Source organism: Camelus bactrianus, chromosome 4 (genome assembly GCF_048773025.1).
Source record: "Camelus bactrianus isolate YW-2024 breed Bactrian camel chromosome 4, ASM4877302v1, whole genome shotgun sequence".
In the NCBI taxonomy this organism is placed as follows: domain Eukaryota; kingdom Metazoa; phylum Chordata; class Mammalia; order Artiodactyla; family Camelidae; genus Camelus; species Camelus bactrianus.
The window spans coordinates 66076380-66091596 of NC_133542.1; the positions used below are offsets into that span (position 1 = coordinate 66076380).

The window sequence follows — 15217 nt, forward strand, 5'->3', positions numbered from 1 at the left end:
TGTGTGGTTTTCACTCCACCTCACCACCTCCCAGCCATGTCCAACCCCACTGTCCGCCAAGGCAAGAAAGAAACCTTTCACAGGCCTAATGACTCAAAAATAACCAACAGTGAGCCCAGGGAACTGTTCCTGTCTCCCCCTCTCCTTTTCCACCCTCCCCGAGGCCGGAGGGGACATGGGAAACCTATTCATTTAAACTCAATTATTTTCTCGAAGACAGAACAGAACTGAATTGGGTCAGCGGCTATATTTGCTGTACTCAGCTGTTTCCCCTGCAACAACATCACCCACCGGCTGTGTTGCTGGGCTCTGTGCCGCTGGGCTCACCAATTAGAACTCCGTATTGGTGGCCGTTCCTTGGCAGGCTTGACTCGGAAGGAGAGGAGCCCCCTCTTCCCATTTACCCCACAGGCTGCTGGAGCGGGATCCAGAATCACGTGCTCACCATGAACCCAGGCTGCCCGCCCCCAGCCTGCAGTGGACGTACTTCTGACAGTGGAGTTTCTGCTGATGAGCCAGCAAAGACGTGGAGAAATTAAGTGCTTGCTGGAAAGGCAGGCCTTGAGCCAGACATGACAGGGACCTTACTGGCTAGGTTACTTGGAGCAGAGTACTTGACTGCTCTGCACTTCTGTCTCCTCGTCTTGTAAATGAGGCACAAGGACTTGACACACCCCCTGGGGCTGGGCTGTCGTGATGTAAACGTGACTCAGTATGCCAGGGGCCTGCCCCCGGTTAACCCGTCTGTCCATACTCATTCCCTTGCACTATGTGCCAGGCACAGAGCTTGGTGGGGGACCCAGATCTCAGAAGGAGAATGTGCTAGGACACCCTCCTCTCCATGAAGCCTTTCCTGATAGTTTGCACCCAAACTGGAACTGTTGTCCCTGCAGTCATCATGTCCTCTGATGGGCCAGCCCTGTGCTGGATACTTTTGCAGCTTCCTCTGGGCCCACAGCCTGTCAAGTGTGCTTGTACTGACGCTCATGTCTGCATGCATCCCTCCCTCACTGGACTGCCAGCTTCTTGAGGGCAGAAGCTGTGTGTCTTGTTCACCTGCCTGTACCCTTCCTAGCTGTGTGGCCTCGGATTGGATGTTTTCCCATCTGTAAGATGGGACTAGCGATGCCTCCCTATGGCTCGTGTCGCGGAGAGGAGGCCAGTAGTGTCAGGCACGGCGGCAGCAGACTCTTGGAAAACATGTGGAGGGAATCAGATCAGACGCTTCCATTCCACTCCGTTGAAGCCGGGAATCTCTAACAGCGGGGCTCTGGGGAATTCTGGGAGGGGTTGTAATTGCTGTCTCGTTGCAGGATTGCTGTCTGTTTACGTGGGGAAATGAGGACAGGGAGGTGGTCTGTGGGCCTCCCCTCCCCTCCTCCGTCTTCTCTGCTGAGGAGGGCTGGGCCTTCCCTGAGGCCCAGCTGCTCCGGCTTCACAGTTTTCTCCAGCTGCCCAGGGCGCGGCTGGGACGAGTTAGGACCTAGCCAGCCACCACTGACCCCTGGGCCCCCAGGTTACAGTGCCTGGCATTGTACCTCCCCTCTTGGCAGAGTTGGAACTGGGAGGTGGAGCAGGGCCTCCTCACCGCATCCCCTTCTCCGGTTCCAGGGACTGGGGAGGGGGTGGATAAGGGAGGTTTGGCTTCCTGACCTTTTCAGGGTTGTGGTGAAATTAGGTGGTGTATGTGACTTGGGTAACAGGTCTGGTGTGGTGATGGCTGTGAGGGCAGGGCCCCACCCTGGTGGGGGGCCAGGAGCTGGGGCCTGGGCAGTAGGTGACCCAGTCAGAGACAGAGAAGCTGGGCTCTGATGGGAGCACAGTGAGTAGCACTCAAGTCTCTGGGGAGGGGCTTAGGGGACAGACTGCAAACTGACCCAGCACACTGTACAGCGGGGCCGCAGTCATGGCCTCATACACCATGTCCCTCCCCTCTCCCTCATCCGCCCTTTGATAGCACTCACTCCGTGGAACACCGTGCTGGGCTCACCCGGGACTTGGCACCGTGACAACCAAGAAAGAGAAGTGCTGACCAAGTCTCATTGCTTGTTCGAGTAGATTTACCCTATTTTTCCAAGGAGGCATCACATGGGGAGGAATTTACTCCCCCTAAATGCTTTGATGGAAACATTACGTTTTTTGAGTGAACATGTGTCAGCATCACTGTAGGGGGAAGGTTCCAGGATTCTCTGCCAGCTGAAGTCATTACCACAAGATGCTGGTGGGGGGCCTGGCAGATGGGGGTCAGGGAAGGAGATAGCCAGAGGGCAGGAGCCTGGCTGGCCTAATGGGAGGGGAGAGGGGGTTGGAGCTGGGGGGCTCTTGAGCAGGTGGAGAGGAGGGAGGGAGTTAGGAAGCTGCCGGCTGATGATATACATGAATCCCCTGCCCCCAGCCCAATCACAGAACATGGAGCATGCGGAGCTTGAGGGGTGGGGACAGGGAACAGAGGCTAGGGAATGGTGAGCACTGGAAGCTCAGGCCAGAAAGATAGGCCAGGGCCAGATTGTTGAGGGGACTGGAATCGCAGCTGCCACCAGTAACTAGCTGTGTGACCTTGGCACCTTTTTCAACCTCTCTGTGCTTCAGCTCCATTGTAGTAAAAGTATCTCTGTGGATTCCCACAGCTGATGGCTTTTTGGAAGATTAAGCGAGATAATGTATGCAAAATACCTAGCACTGGGCCTGGCACATAGCAGGTGCCGGGGCACATTTGTCATTTGTTGGTGATGATGAAACCACACAAGCATAGATGTGCTCACATAAATTAACAGCTGGGGCACACTGAAACTGCTACCCAAAGTTGGCCCTCAGTCTAATACCAAGTTTGTTTCTCACCATCAGCTAAGTGCAGCGGGGGTCTCTTCAGAAGCTCTTGTCTATGAGGCGCCAGGCTCTGGGGCTGACTTTCTGCAGGGCCTCCTTCTCCCGTCCTGTCCTGTGCCTGTTTCTGTCCTGCAGACTCATCCTGAGGCGGTGGGTTATGGCAGCGCCCTCCTCTGGCTGAGGCAGCTCTGGGCAGGCCGCAGGGGGCCGCCGGCCTGTACATAGCCTGTAGAAAGAAGAGGGCTGTGATCACAAGGAAGTTCCTCCCTCGTAGGTTGTGAGCATCTCTCTTCCCAAGGGGATGTGCAAACATTGCCTGGAAGTGTTCCTTGACAGTCTTGGTGCTGGCTCCCCTGTACCCCAGGAAATGGGAAGCTCCTTGAAGAAAGAGGGTTCCAGAGCCTCCCAGAGAGCCTGGCCCAGTTGGTGAGGCACCGTTAGATCCAGAAGATGATGAGACGTTTGGGCTCTGAATGTTTGGGAGAAGACTGACCTGCAGGATGTATCTGTCCATCACGCATTTATTGAGTCCCAGGATCTGAAGAACCAGAGATGAATAGACCCCAGGGAGGGCCTGACAGAACCCAAGCAGGACCCTGGGAGAAGAGTGGGGAGGCCAGGAATTCAGGAAGAGAGGGAGAGATCATGCAGCTTCCGTGCCTGGGGACACTGGGAAAGGCTTCCCTGAGGCGGGGCAGTTAAGCTGGGTCTTGAAATTGAATGAGAACTGGAAATCGGAGCAGGAGGGATGATCCGTGGGAGCAAAGGTGTGGCCATGAGAAAGGACAGGGACGCACTGGGAAGAGTAGAGGAGGAGGGCCTGTGGCTGGGTGGAGTGAAGGTGAAGAGTGTGCAGTGGGTGAGCAGGGACTGATTCTGGAGGCCTGGTCACTGGGGGCACTGAAACCAAGAGTAACTGAATTCGGGTGGCCTCTGAAATTCCAAGGGTGCTCACTGTGTATTTACTCCCTTTTACTGATGCTTCTGAAAGGAGCTTGCATGAGGCTATGCAGCCCTCTGAACCGCGGCTAGGAGAGGAGGAAGGAAGCAACTTATTCAAGGTGACACAGCTGACAAGTATATCTTCTGACCCCTAGGTACAGGTGTTGTTTTTTTTTTTTTAAAGCTTGTGACTGCCTCCTGTGACAGCTGTTTTGCAGAGTGAGAGACTGTCATAGAGGCCTGTTTTGTTATAGCAAGATATTAGATCTGTGTGGATCAACCAGTGGGGATAGCTTGCTACCTGGGGGAAATCTAGGATGGCTCCAGGAGGAAGGGGTATTAGAATTGGAGAGGGAGATAAGAGGTGACCAGTAAAAAGATACAAATAGCTGTCTGTGGTAAGGCACATCTACTTCCAGATGTGGCTGGGCCAACTTGTGCAAGTGATTGAGCTTCTCTGGACTTGATTTCTTCATTTGTAAGGGGGTTACAGTCTCTGCCTTACCTGTTTATTGACATTATTGAGCTCAAGTGGGAGGCCTGATTGGGGCTTACACCCTGGAGGAGTGCTCAGAATTGAGCACTGTCCCCTCCATCTCTGGTGCCTTGGATGCTCTGGGAGCCAGAGAGGCTTCTTCTGCCCCAGGGCCTCCCTTGGTGACTACAGCCTCACCTCTCCCCTGTTCTGAAATTTTATTAAGACATTGGATAGACCCAGATGAAGCTATGAGGGGAAACCTCACCTCAGAAGGAAGGGAACCAGCGTAAGTACACCTCTGGCTATGAGTCCTCTGGGCTTTGGGGGTGTGAGCAGATGCAGATGGAGGGGGCGGGTATTGTTGGATTACCTGTGATTAGGATCACCTGTGCTGAGAACAGAGCCAAGCCCAAGTGAGAACGTATCAGGGGATGGAGTGAGTTACTTCCCAGGTTGGGGGTTTCTGTGGGGCCATAGTCAGAAGAGTCAGTGGTTCTGCAGGTGCCCCAGCCAAAATCCTGCCTGCCTGCGCACTGTAGGTGCCTGACAATCCAGCACTTAATAGGAGCTCAGTTATTGTTGAGAGTCTGGAGCAGGCTGAAACCACCGAGGACTGAACTGGGGCTTGTGATTGCCTCTAGATATAGAGGCCACAGAGTAGGCAGGACCCCAGGCAGGGGCTGTGTTCCCCCACCGGCTTGTTAATCCATATTTACATGGAGGGATTAGATTCCATAATCCTACTGCATCAGAAAGTTAATGCAGCAGCCACCCTAGCGGAGGCTTTGATTAGCCCCTTTGGGTGGTGACTATAAGGGAAGTAGATATGATTCTCTGCGTGTGATAGAGGCTCAGTGCTTGGAAAACTGTGGCTTCTCTGGTGGGTGACCCCAGGCAAAAATGTTGAGTTAGCTGGGTGTGCCTTTCCCAGAGGGATTTTGGTTCAGTGAGGGCTGTGTTAATGTCACCCGAGGCCAAAAGGTGGGGTGGCATTTGGGCTCATGGGTCCGATTGCCCGTCTTGTAGCATTCACAAACCCGGACAGTTCACCTAGCTCACCCCCTTATCTCTTCCATCCAGCACTTCACCCTCCGCCTCGCACTGCTGGCTCAGCCCAGGATATAGGAGACACCGCCCAGAGAGGGAACTTGAATCCGGGACTCCACCTGGGAACCCAGTCCTTCCCAGCTAGGGGAGCTGTCTGGTTGCCTGGCTGGCTAGTTCTGAGTCGGAGCCCCGCTCACCCTTGGCCCTTCTGTCCGGGTGACCTTGTCTGCACCTCTGTCTTTGTTCGCATTTAAAAAATGTCTGAATGGAAGTGCGGGGGAGGGAGGGTGCCGGTCCCGGAGTTGGGGGGTGGGGGTGATCAGGGCTGTTGCTCTGAGCCCGACGAACTCCGGCGGGGCCTCCGCGGGCGGTGGGGTTGGGCCGGGCCTCTTCCCTGCCCTTGGCCGGAGCACAGCGGCGGGTGGGGGCGGAAAGCGGCTGCAGCTGGGGGCAGCTGGTAGCGGAATGTCCCCGTCCCCGCCGCCAGGCCTGGCGGGGCGGGGCCAGCGGCTCGGGGTGGGCGGGGCCGGCCACTTCGGGTCTGGAGCGCGGGTTGGGAGGGGGGTGCGGCGCGCCGCGTGGTCGTCGGAGCCTGGAACACTCTGCGAGCGGCGCGGGGTAAAGGTGTTTCCGCGTGCCCCGGTCTTCTGGTAACCCCCGCCCTCGTTCTGCTGGCTTGTCTCAGACCAGCCAGAAAGACATATATTCGTTCAGGACATCTGTTAGTGCCTACTTTGTGCCAGGCACGCGGCTGGAGGTCTACCGGGCCTACCAGGTGAACAAGCCCAATTTTTGCGACCGGGACATTCTCCCGGGCGGGAGGAGGGGGCCCAAGCAAGTTTCAGATCAGTTCTATGAGGAAAGTGAAGCAGGGTAATCACTACGAGTAGGGGAAAGTGGAAGTTGCTCCTTTAGCTAGAGTGGTTAGGAATGGCCTCACCTAGGACGTGCACGACTTTGATCTCAGAGCAGAATGAGGAGAAACCAGCCTTGCCTAGAGCCAGGATCCAGGGGAGGGAATGGCAAGTGCAAAGGCCCGGAGGCGGGACTCGGACAGGATATGACCCTGGGCGGAGTCAGCAGTTTGGGGGAGGAGCCTGAAGCTCGCTGCAAGCCTCCTCCAGCTTCCCGGACCCAGACCAGACCTGGAGCTCGGTCCCCAGGCTGCACCCCGCCCAGGTGCCCCAGGAAGGCTACTGGCTCGTGGCTGGGAGTGTGTCTTTCTAGACTTCTTGGACCTGGAGGTTGTGCCATGTGGTTACCTGTATGGAAGACTGTAATTTTCCACTTGTTCCTTGGAGGGCCCGGAAATCTCTAGATGTTGTCACTGTGGTGTTTTTTTAAGTCATTTTTGAAATTTCAACTTGGAAGACAGAATCAGCGTGTGCTTTGCAGGAAGGGGAAGCCTGTCTGGTCACACCTATTAGATGCCGCCCTGGGCTGAGAGGTCCCCTGATCTGTCTGGGAGAGGCACCTGGGTGCACATCATCCTCAGAAATGGGTCTCTGTGGCCTCGGACTCCTCGGTGACAACCTAAGCAAGATCCTGGGCCGGGCCGGAGGAGCTGCTCTGTGGAGACCCAGCCATCCTCGAAAGCCGGATCTGGCTCCGGGGCCCCTGGTGCGCAGACCTGGGTCAGCCCAGGGGCCTACCCCACTGCCAAGGTCTGTGGGTGGCTCTGTGGGGGTAAAAGGGGTACAGGAAACTTACTCCCTGGCAACTGGGCAGGTGACCTCGATGGCTGTGGGTTAGAGCTGGAGGGTGTGGGGCTGGCTGCTTCTCTAAGGAGGCCCAGCCCCGGGAGTCCACCTGTCCCAGGACCCCACCTGTCCCGGGACCCCATTGGTGCCCAACAGGTCCCTCCCGCACCAGCCCAGGTTCCTCACTGGCCCTGGGAGAAGGAATGGAGACCCTCCCCAGAGGCTTGGGAGGAAGAGTGAAGGTGGGGGCTGGGGTTACTGGTCTGGCTTCTCCCTCCTGGGAACCAGGCCCTGTCCTCCTGAAGCATCAAGTCATGCGGGAGCTGGGTAGGGAGAAGCCCACTGAGCGTTGGACCGAGGAGGTGGAAGCAGGCAGGTGAAGCAGTGGGGAAGGAAATCTAGGCCCAGGGAACTGGTGGGGTTGGCAAGATGGGCTGTGAGGAGGGGGCTTTGACCCCAGGCTGTGTAGCCAGTGAGGGCCATAGGGCTGCTGTTCCCTTAGCCTGGGGCTCCCAGCGCAGGTAAGGAGAAGGGCGAAACCGCTGGGGCTCCCAGCCACTGCCTCTTGGAGACAGATTTAATAATCTTGTGCTGTCTCTCTGGCGGTTAGTATTGCAGGAGAAGCTTTACTCCTAAAACTTATATTGATCCAGACACTAATAAAAAGTAAAGGGTTTTTTGGAGCAAGTTTTTTCCCTGTTTTTCTACTAGAGCAAAGAACATCAGAGCCCTAAAACACAGATTTGTTTTCCTCCCTCTCTAGGTTTGGGTGTGGGGGGCATGGGGGTCGGCCTTGTTCAGGTTTCACCTTTTCAAGGAACCTTCCTCGACTGCACAGGCCTACAGTCATCCCTCTTCTCCAGCAGGTAACCGAAGCTGCCACTGTGCATCTAGTCTGTCCCCCAGAAGGGCTCGGGTGTTACAGAAGCCTTCATGCTCACCCGAGTCCACAGGGCAGTGAAAGGCATCTGCCTTGGAGGCAGCAAAGGCTTGACTCTTGACTTCTTGTGTCTTTCTAGGTCTGAGTCTTTTGCTGCCCTGTTCTTTGTGTCTCCAAATTTATTTCATAAATACTTACTGACCTCTTACACCTTGCCAGACCCTCCCTTTGGGATACAGAAATACAACAGACATAGCCCTTGGCCACACAGAGCTTACCTTCTGGCAGGAAAGACAGGTAACCATAAGTGAGTGGAGAAACAAATAAGTAATTCCGGATTGAGTGATGTAAGTCAGGATTTTTGTCTGGTTTGTTCAGCACCTGGATTCCCAGTGCCTGAAATAGTGACCGGCTCATACTTCTGCACATAATAAATATTTGCTGGCTGAATGAGCAGGATGATAAGAAGGAAACGGCCAAGTGTTTCTGTAGCGAGTAATGGGGGTGGGGCAGGACCTGTTGTAGCCAGAGCGGCTGGGGAAGGACTGAGTTCCTCCAGAGTCCAGAATCCAGCCTTTTGGAGAAGGGGGTGGAACTGGAGCTCCCACTGCGGGAGCAGCAAGTACAAAGTCCCTGAGGCGGGAGGCGGGAAAGCGGAGGCTTGTAGTGGGGGTGGAGTTGCCGGATGAGGTCAGATGGTAGGCAGGCCACTCCTGTGAACTTTTTTCACCTGGGAAGATGTCTGGATTTATTCAAATTGCTGTAGGGATAACTGGAGGGTTTCAAAGCCCAGGAGTTAAATAATCTGATTTGCATTTCTCCAAGGTCCCTCTTACTCCAGGTAGAGGGGCAGGATCAGGCAGGTGCGGAGGAGTGGACAGGTATGAGAGATTTTAGAGGAGGTAGTGGTCTGATTTGCTGATGGATTGGGTGCTCAAGGTCAGGGAAAGGGAGGGTTCCTGGCTTTTGGGAATTCTGGCTTAAGCTGCTGAGACAAAGCTCCATTTTGGCCATTTCAGGCCTGAGATTCTACAAGCCATCCAAGACGAGGTATCAGGCCAGCATTTAGACGTATGAGTCTGGAGCTCAGAGCAGGGAAGGACCAGAGATAGAAACTTGGGAATCTTGAGCACACAGGAGGTGTTTCAAGCTAAGAGCAGATGAGATCACCAAAGGAACGTGTTTTACTGAAGGGAGTGCCCCCAAATCAGAGCCTGAGAAACTGCCAACACCTGGAGGAAAGGAGGGCCGTGGCCTGTGAGGGAGGAGGGAGTGTGGTGGCCTGGGCTTCAGGGAGGGAGCTAGCTGTCAGGTCGAGTGAGGAGACGACAAGAACTGTGATTGGCTTTGGCCACATGAAGGCCTTTGGGGACCTTCCAGAGACTCCCTGGGGTCAGGCCGGGTATGCTTAGTAGCCAGGAGGTGAGTAGAAGAGGAGGCAGCAGGGTCTGAGAAGCGCAGGGAGAGCGGGCCAGCCCGGGGAGCCAAGGAGGCTCAGGTGAGAGGCTCACACGTCCTCAGGTCTGGGTCCGGGTTTGCCGGCAGTGGAGGGTCTCCACCTTGGGCCTTCTTCCAGGGCCTCTCAGCAGACTCTAGGGACTCTGAATGGGCTGAACTGGGCCCCCCAAAATGACCTTCAACAGCTCTCTGAGCTCTTCTTTCTCCCTCTCTCCCTGGAGGGCTCGCTAACCAGGTTTCCCCTTTTCTGTAGAGTCACCCAGCCCTGCCCTCCCCTCTCCCTGCCAGTCTCTCTCTGGGTCCAGGGCACATAAAGAAGAGCCCGGGATCTGGCTTTCCTCAGAGGGCCCTCCCGCCTTCCCAGAGCAGAACTAGACTTCGTTTGCACTAGTGGCTTTGCTCTGGAAAGTTCCTTGGTGTGTTTGGCTTCCAGAGAAGTTTGAGATCTTTTTCAGGGTATTTTGGTGGCCGGCACCTTGACCTCCTGCAAGGCTTGGCTGGCTGTGAGGGGGAGTTTAGAATGTGTTTGGCTTTGTCGGGGAGCAGTGTAGGGTTGGGGAGAACCTAAGGTCTGATGGTCCCCAGGTGGTTTCTGAGTGTGTTGAATAAATGCCACCCAGGTATTTGAGTCTTTGGGTTCCCAAGTTGTTTCATTAAATGCTTCCTCTGTGTCTGGTTAACCAGTGTTTTTACATCTGTTGTCTGCAGAGGATAGTGTATTTCTTTTTATGCATGAAGAAACTGAGGCTTAGGAAACTGAAAGGACTTGCCCAAAGTCCCACAGTTGCTAAGGCACACAACCAAAATTGCCACCCAGCCCTGCAGACCTCTGAGTCACACCACCCCGTACTAATTAACCCTGTGGGTGAGGAGGTGGGGTGGGGGTGTAAGCCCCTGGGTCTCCCACTGCCCCTCAGGAATAGTGGCCCCATGTTCTGTGAGGGCTTCAGGGCATTCCTTCTGCCTCCTACCCCCTGTTTGGTGCGTCCCTTCCTCTTCCTTGCTCCCCCAGGACACACATCAGTTGCTTTAGGCTCCAGAAAGAAAGCGGCAGACCTTGAACTTGGTCAAGCTTTGGGGGCTCTTGGGGCCAAGGGAGCCCCCAGCTTCTGGGAGGCTGTGCCACAGGTGTGGAGTGGTTTGTGTGGCTGCTGAACGCAGGAGAGCAGGCTCAGCTGCAGCACATCCCGTGGGAGACACCTGAGAAGGGGGCCCGCTCCTCACTGGGGAGTGGGGAGACCGAGGTCCGGAGCTGGCTGGGTGGGGTTGGGCTCCACCTGGAGACGTGATGCCTTATGCTGCCTCCTGACAGGCTATGTGGCTTGGCACCCTTGCACCCTCTCCCTACCCAGCAAACTCCAGTTAGCCTGGGGCTGGGGCGCGGTAGAGGCCGGCTGTTTTCAGGTTGCAGGGGAATCGGACCACAGCCCAGCCTTTATGGCCTTATGACCTGGATGCTTCTGGAGGAGGGTGGGCATCTGGGACATGCTAGGGAGTGGTCATGCCTGGTAGTCACTGAGGGTCCCAGTTGGACCCCCTCTTTACAGAAATAAACCAAGGCTCAGAGAAAGAAGTGACTTGCCCAGGGTCACTACCCAGGAAGCTAGTTTTGAGTCTCCCAGCATATCCTGGGACAGCCTCCTTCAACCTAGTTAACCTGTCAGCTCTTTCGTAAGTGCTCACTGGGAGCCAGATTTGGTTCTGTAACTCACTGACTCCTCGCAGCAACCCTGTGAGGATTAGTACTATGATTATTGCAGAGGGGGAAACAGGCTTGGAGAGGGGACTTGATTTGTCCAAGAACACAAGGTTGCAAGCAGCACAGCCCAGGTTTGAACAGTCTGGCTTCAGAACCCATGTTCTTAACCACCAGGCTGCATGGCTTCAAACTTATGCCAGGCTCCATAGAAATGGGCTGAGGGTAGTAAATCCTTGAATGACCTGGCCCCTACAGCATTAGGCCTGAGGACTCCGCCTGGCCTCGACCTTTCTGATGGCTTGGCTGTACAGCACCTACGGCCTGCCCACCCACTCCTGGTGCCCCAAAATGGCCCACCTTTCTTGGACGGCTTGCTGGACCAGGTATGAACCCCAGGCAGTCAAGTCTCTCCTCCTTTCCTCTCCCCTGCCCACTCCTATTCTAGCAGCTCCCAGGCCTTGCCCACCCTTGGAGCCCAGGGGCCCCAGGAGTACCCCCGTCCCTGCAGCCCTGCCTCGTCCATTCCTGTGGACCGTGCCCAGCTTGCCTGAGCCATGAGCTTGGAGGGACCGCTCCCTCACCCACCCCCTCCTCTTGACTGTAGAGCCTATTTGAGAAGGGATGAAGGCCTGGGTGTCAGGTGCCCCACCCCTGCAGGGCTGCAGACCCCCCTCTTCCTCTCCCTGCCTTTCCTATGCTTCCTGATGTCCAGTCTTCTCATCTGTAAGGAGGGGGAAAGAGTGGAACCGACCTCGCAGGGTTTTGAGGCCTAGACTGAAAGCCCAGTGTTTGGGCACCTGTGAGAATGATTCCTTATCCTCACCGGCTTATTTCCTTAAAAAAAAAGATGCTAGTGGATGTGGAACAGGTGGGACCTCCAGAGAGAGCAGGTGGGAGAGAGTCGCGGCTTTGGCTGAACTCACGTGGCTGTGCCCTGGCTTTGCTGCAGACTTTGCACGGCCCTGGCTTCCTCACCTGTAAGGTGGGGTGAGGGGAATGCCCGTGTTGTGGCATGATTGTGAGGAGTAACGAGACAGGGCTGTGCAGCGCAGAGAGCTGTGCCTGGTGCACCGTGGGCGCTTCCTACTCAGTCTTGAGATGCAGCCTCCTGGTTTTAGGGTGTGGGCCGTTCTTCAGGTGAAATTTGGAGTTTTACTGTTATACATTTTGTCTAAAATCTTCCTGAGAAGCCCCAGGCCTCTAATCTGATCATGACCTCAGAGGGATTTTTGGTTTTTTGCTGTCTTGTTTCCTATACAGAAAAAGGGAGCTGTGCCTTTAAGTCCTCAGCGGCCCCAAGTGGGACACTGGCCCTTTAAAAGCACATTACGGAGTGTTGGAACTTAGCCTTTGTTTAACTAGCCATGATTAGTCCCAGTGGACAGGGCTGGAGTGGTATGCCTAGGACTGGAGTGGGGTTGGACTGGCTGGGCCCAGTGGGGGACAGCGGGCAGCAGGGTAGCTGGCCCGGCCCCTCCATTTCCCCGGTCTGGTGAGCCTGGTGAGCCTGGTGGCCGAGCTGAGGGATGGTGAGTGACCTGATGGCCTGAGCGGAGGAGGGAAGGAGGGAGGCTGCCAGCCTCCTGGGCCCAGGGGCAACTAAATGAGATGGGTGGGAGTGTCCGGTCAGAGAGGGGTCGTTACAGGTGCCCAGTCTTGGGAGGGACTCAGTTGTTCCCCCACAGTGGTGTCTCTGCCCCTCTGCAGACGTCTACCGGTGGCCCAGAGTGTAGTAGAAGTGATTAGGATAACCCTGCCAAAAAGCAAGAAACCGAGGAGTGTTGTTTTCTGTTTTCAGTTTTTAAAAAGAGAGGGAATCATGCTCCTTTCTGTGAGCAGGCCCGGTGGCATCCGTGGCTGCACTGGGAACCGGGAAGTGAGGTGCTTGGCCTTTGCTCAGCCCAGCCCGGGGCTGCACTGGGTGGGGCTGCGCTAGGGTTTGGGGGCCGCTCCCCACCCCTAGCCGGACTCTTCTTTTCCCCTGCTTCTCCCTGCCTGTGTCTGTCTCCTGATCCATCGGCCTGCAGGCTGGCAGCGTGTCCAGACCTGGGGTGTGTTTTGCTGCAGCTTAAATGTTTGAAACAGTTGTCAGGAGCCAGGTCCCTGTGATGCGTCAGTCTGTCCTGGGGAAGTACCCTGGCTCCAGAGACGTCTGGGTTTTGGCTTGTCACACGCTGTCTTGTGGAGCGATTGTGACGGGCAGCTGAGCCACTGCTATGGAAGTGCCAGCCGTGTGCCTGGCTTCTTACAAGTCTCTGTGTCCCTTGGTCCTGGCCACCACCATCACTACAACTGCTGGTGGATCAGCTTCCTACCCTTCTCACCATTTCCCAGACAGGGAAATGATCTACCTAGAGTCACACAGGAGGTGACAGGAAGGGCTCAGTACAGTTCTGGTGACCCATGATTTTTCTAAGTGACTTGAAAGTTAGTGCACTTGATCACAGGATTTCTGTAGGCTTGGTGAAAGTCTGAGGCGTTGACAGGCAGTGAAGAGAATTTGGAGTTGGAGCCCAGATGCCAGACCTCCAGCCCTGCCCAGGTGCCTGTGAACTGTGACCTTGGGCAAGCTGCTGGACTTCTCTGAGCCTCCACTTCCAGAGGTGGGTTGGTGGTGGAGTGCCTCGGGGCAAACTCTGGTTCTGCTGGGGCAGGTGGAGTGAACATGGCGGTCTCTGAGCTGGGCATTGATGGATAAGGCGGACTTGCTGCTGGAAGTGTTCTGAGTGTAGATGGGCAGCCGGGTGTGACTGGGTCCAGATGCAGCTGAGCAGGACCTGTGTGGCTGGATTGGGATGCACCTTGGAAACAATTTAAAGTATATGGCATTACTGTTTGGAATCCCATGGGCCAGTGGTAAGTGACAGACAGGGCTAGCTTATCCCAGACTCAGCCAGAGTATGGTGGGAAGAGAAGGTGGGCTCTTGGGCATCTGGGACACTCTGGCCTTGGGAAGCCCCTCAAGGTCTCGGAAGCTGTTTTTTTAACTGTAGCTGGGCCACGTGAGCAGCAGAGATTGGGGTCTGCTAGATGCAGAGCCAGTGCCTGCCTGGTGCACTTCCCAGGCGTATGGGGTGTCGTGGCTCAGGCCGGCACCGGAGAGCCACAGATGGCTTAGATGCATGGTCGCTAGGAGCAGGAGGAACTCAGCAGCCACGCCCTGGTTTTCTTTGACATGAGTTTTTGCTTTCGCTGGTGGCCTGGGCGCCTGTGGCTGGTTGGCAGCCACCCGCTCCTGCTGTTTTGCTGCTGATGAGAGCTCCTGGCTGTCTCCTGTGAGTTGCAGTCAGGGAAGCAGAGCTCTGATGCCCCATTGGGACTCCCACACACCAGGCTTTGAGAGGATGGGAAACCAGGGTCCCAAGGCCCCCAGGCTCAGCGCTTTCATACTGGAGGCACTCAGTAACTATACACTGAAATACTGAATTAACTCGAACCAGGAGTGGGAGGTGTTATCATTGATAACAGACCTCCAGCAGGCTCTGGGAGCGGGTAAGGGCAGCCCATTTGTCAGATGAGAAAGTGGAGGTGCAGGAGAGACCTGCCCAACGTCTACACTCCCTTGGCCCCTTCCCCAGCTTGTCTTTGCCTCTTGTCTGCCAGAGGCCACAAAGCACCTCTGTCCTAAATGGTGGCAGGACAGGAGAAAGCATTGCTGCTGGACCTAAGGTGCCAGCATTTGCTCCCAAATGGGTCCATCTCTCCTTAAGCAAGGAAGTAGAGCCACCTGCCTAAGGCAGAAGCGCTGTAGGGGCGGGAAGGGGCAGAATGCCCAGAAGGAAGGAAGGGCCGGGGCTGATCACTGCGCGTTCGGTTACACCTGTTGCACCGAAGGTGGTGCTATCCCCATTTAACAGATAAGACAACTGAGACGTGACAGGTTAATTAATTTGACCAAAGTCACATGTGTTTGTCTTTAAGGAAGGAGACTCACCACGTTAGACCAGTCATCAACCAGCATGATGCCAGGGACTGGGGCTGTGTTGACAAGTGGCTGGTCTGAGGCTGGAAGCCTAGTGCCCAGGGGTAGGAAAGAACAGTCCCGAGATCACCTTTTCACCCCAACATGAGTGGCTCACACAGCATCAGAACCCGGGTCTGAGGTGGAGACGAGAGGGGAGAAGATGCCACCTCTGCCCCAACTCTCTCATTCTTTAGAGAGGCTGCTGAGCCCAGGAAGGCTTCCT

General features: G+C 55.6%; 1 protein-coding gene across 9 annotated transcripts in view; it reads left to right on the plus strand.

Moving 5' to 3' along the window:
* The window catches only part of DAB2IP (DAB2 interacting protein), a 189917-nt gene that overhangs the window by 137716 nt on the left and 36984 nt on the right, over window positions 1–15217 (plus strand). The window contains exon 1 of one of the 9 annotated variants that reach the window (XM_074362160.1): window positions 6449–6957. The exons of 7 other annotated variants lie outside the window; for them this stretch is intronic. In XM_074362160.1, the coding sequence (XP_074218261.1) occupies window positions 6791–6957 (167 nt within the window). In that variant the 5' untranslated portion in view covers window positions 6449–6790. Of the gene's footprint in view, window positions 1–6448; window positions 6958–12397; window positions 12560–15217 lie in introns of those variants that run through there. One more of the 9 variants, XM_074362163.1, reaches the window with a different exon arrangement.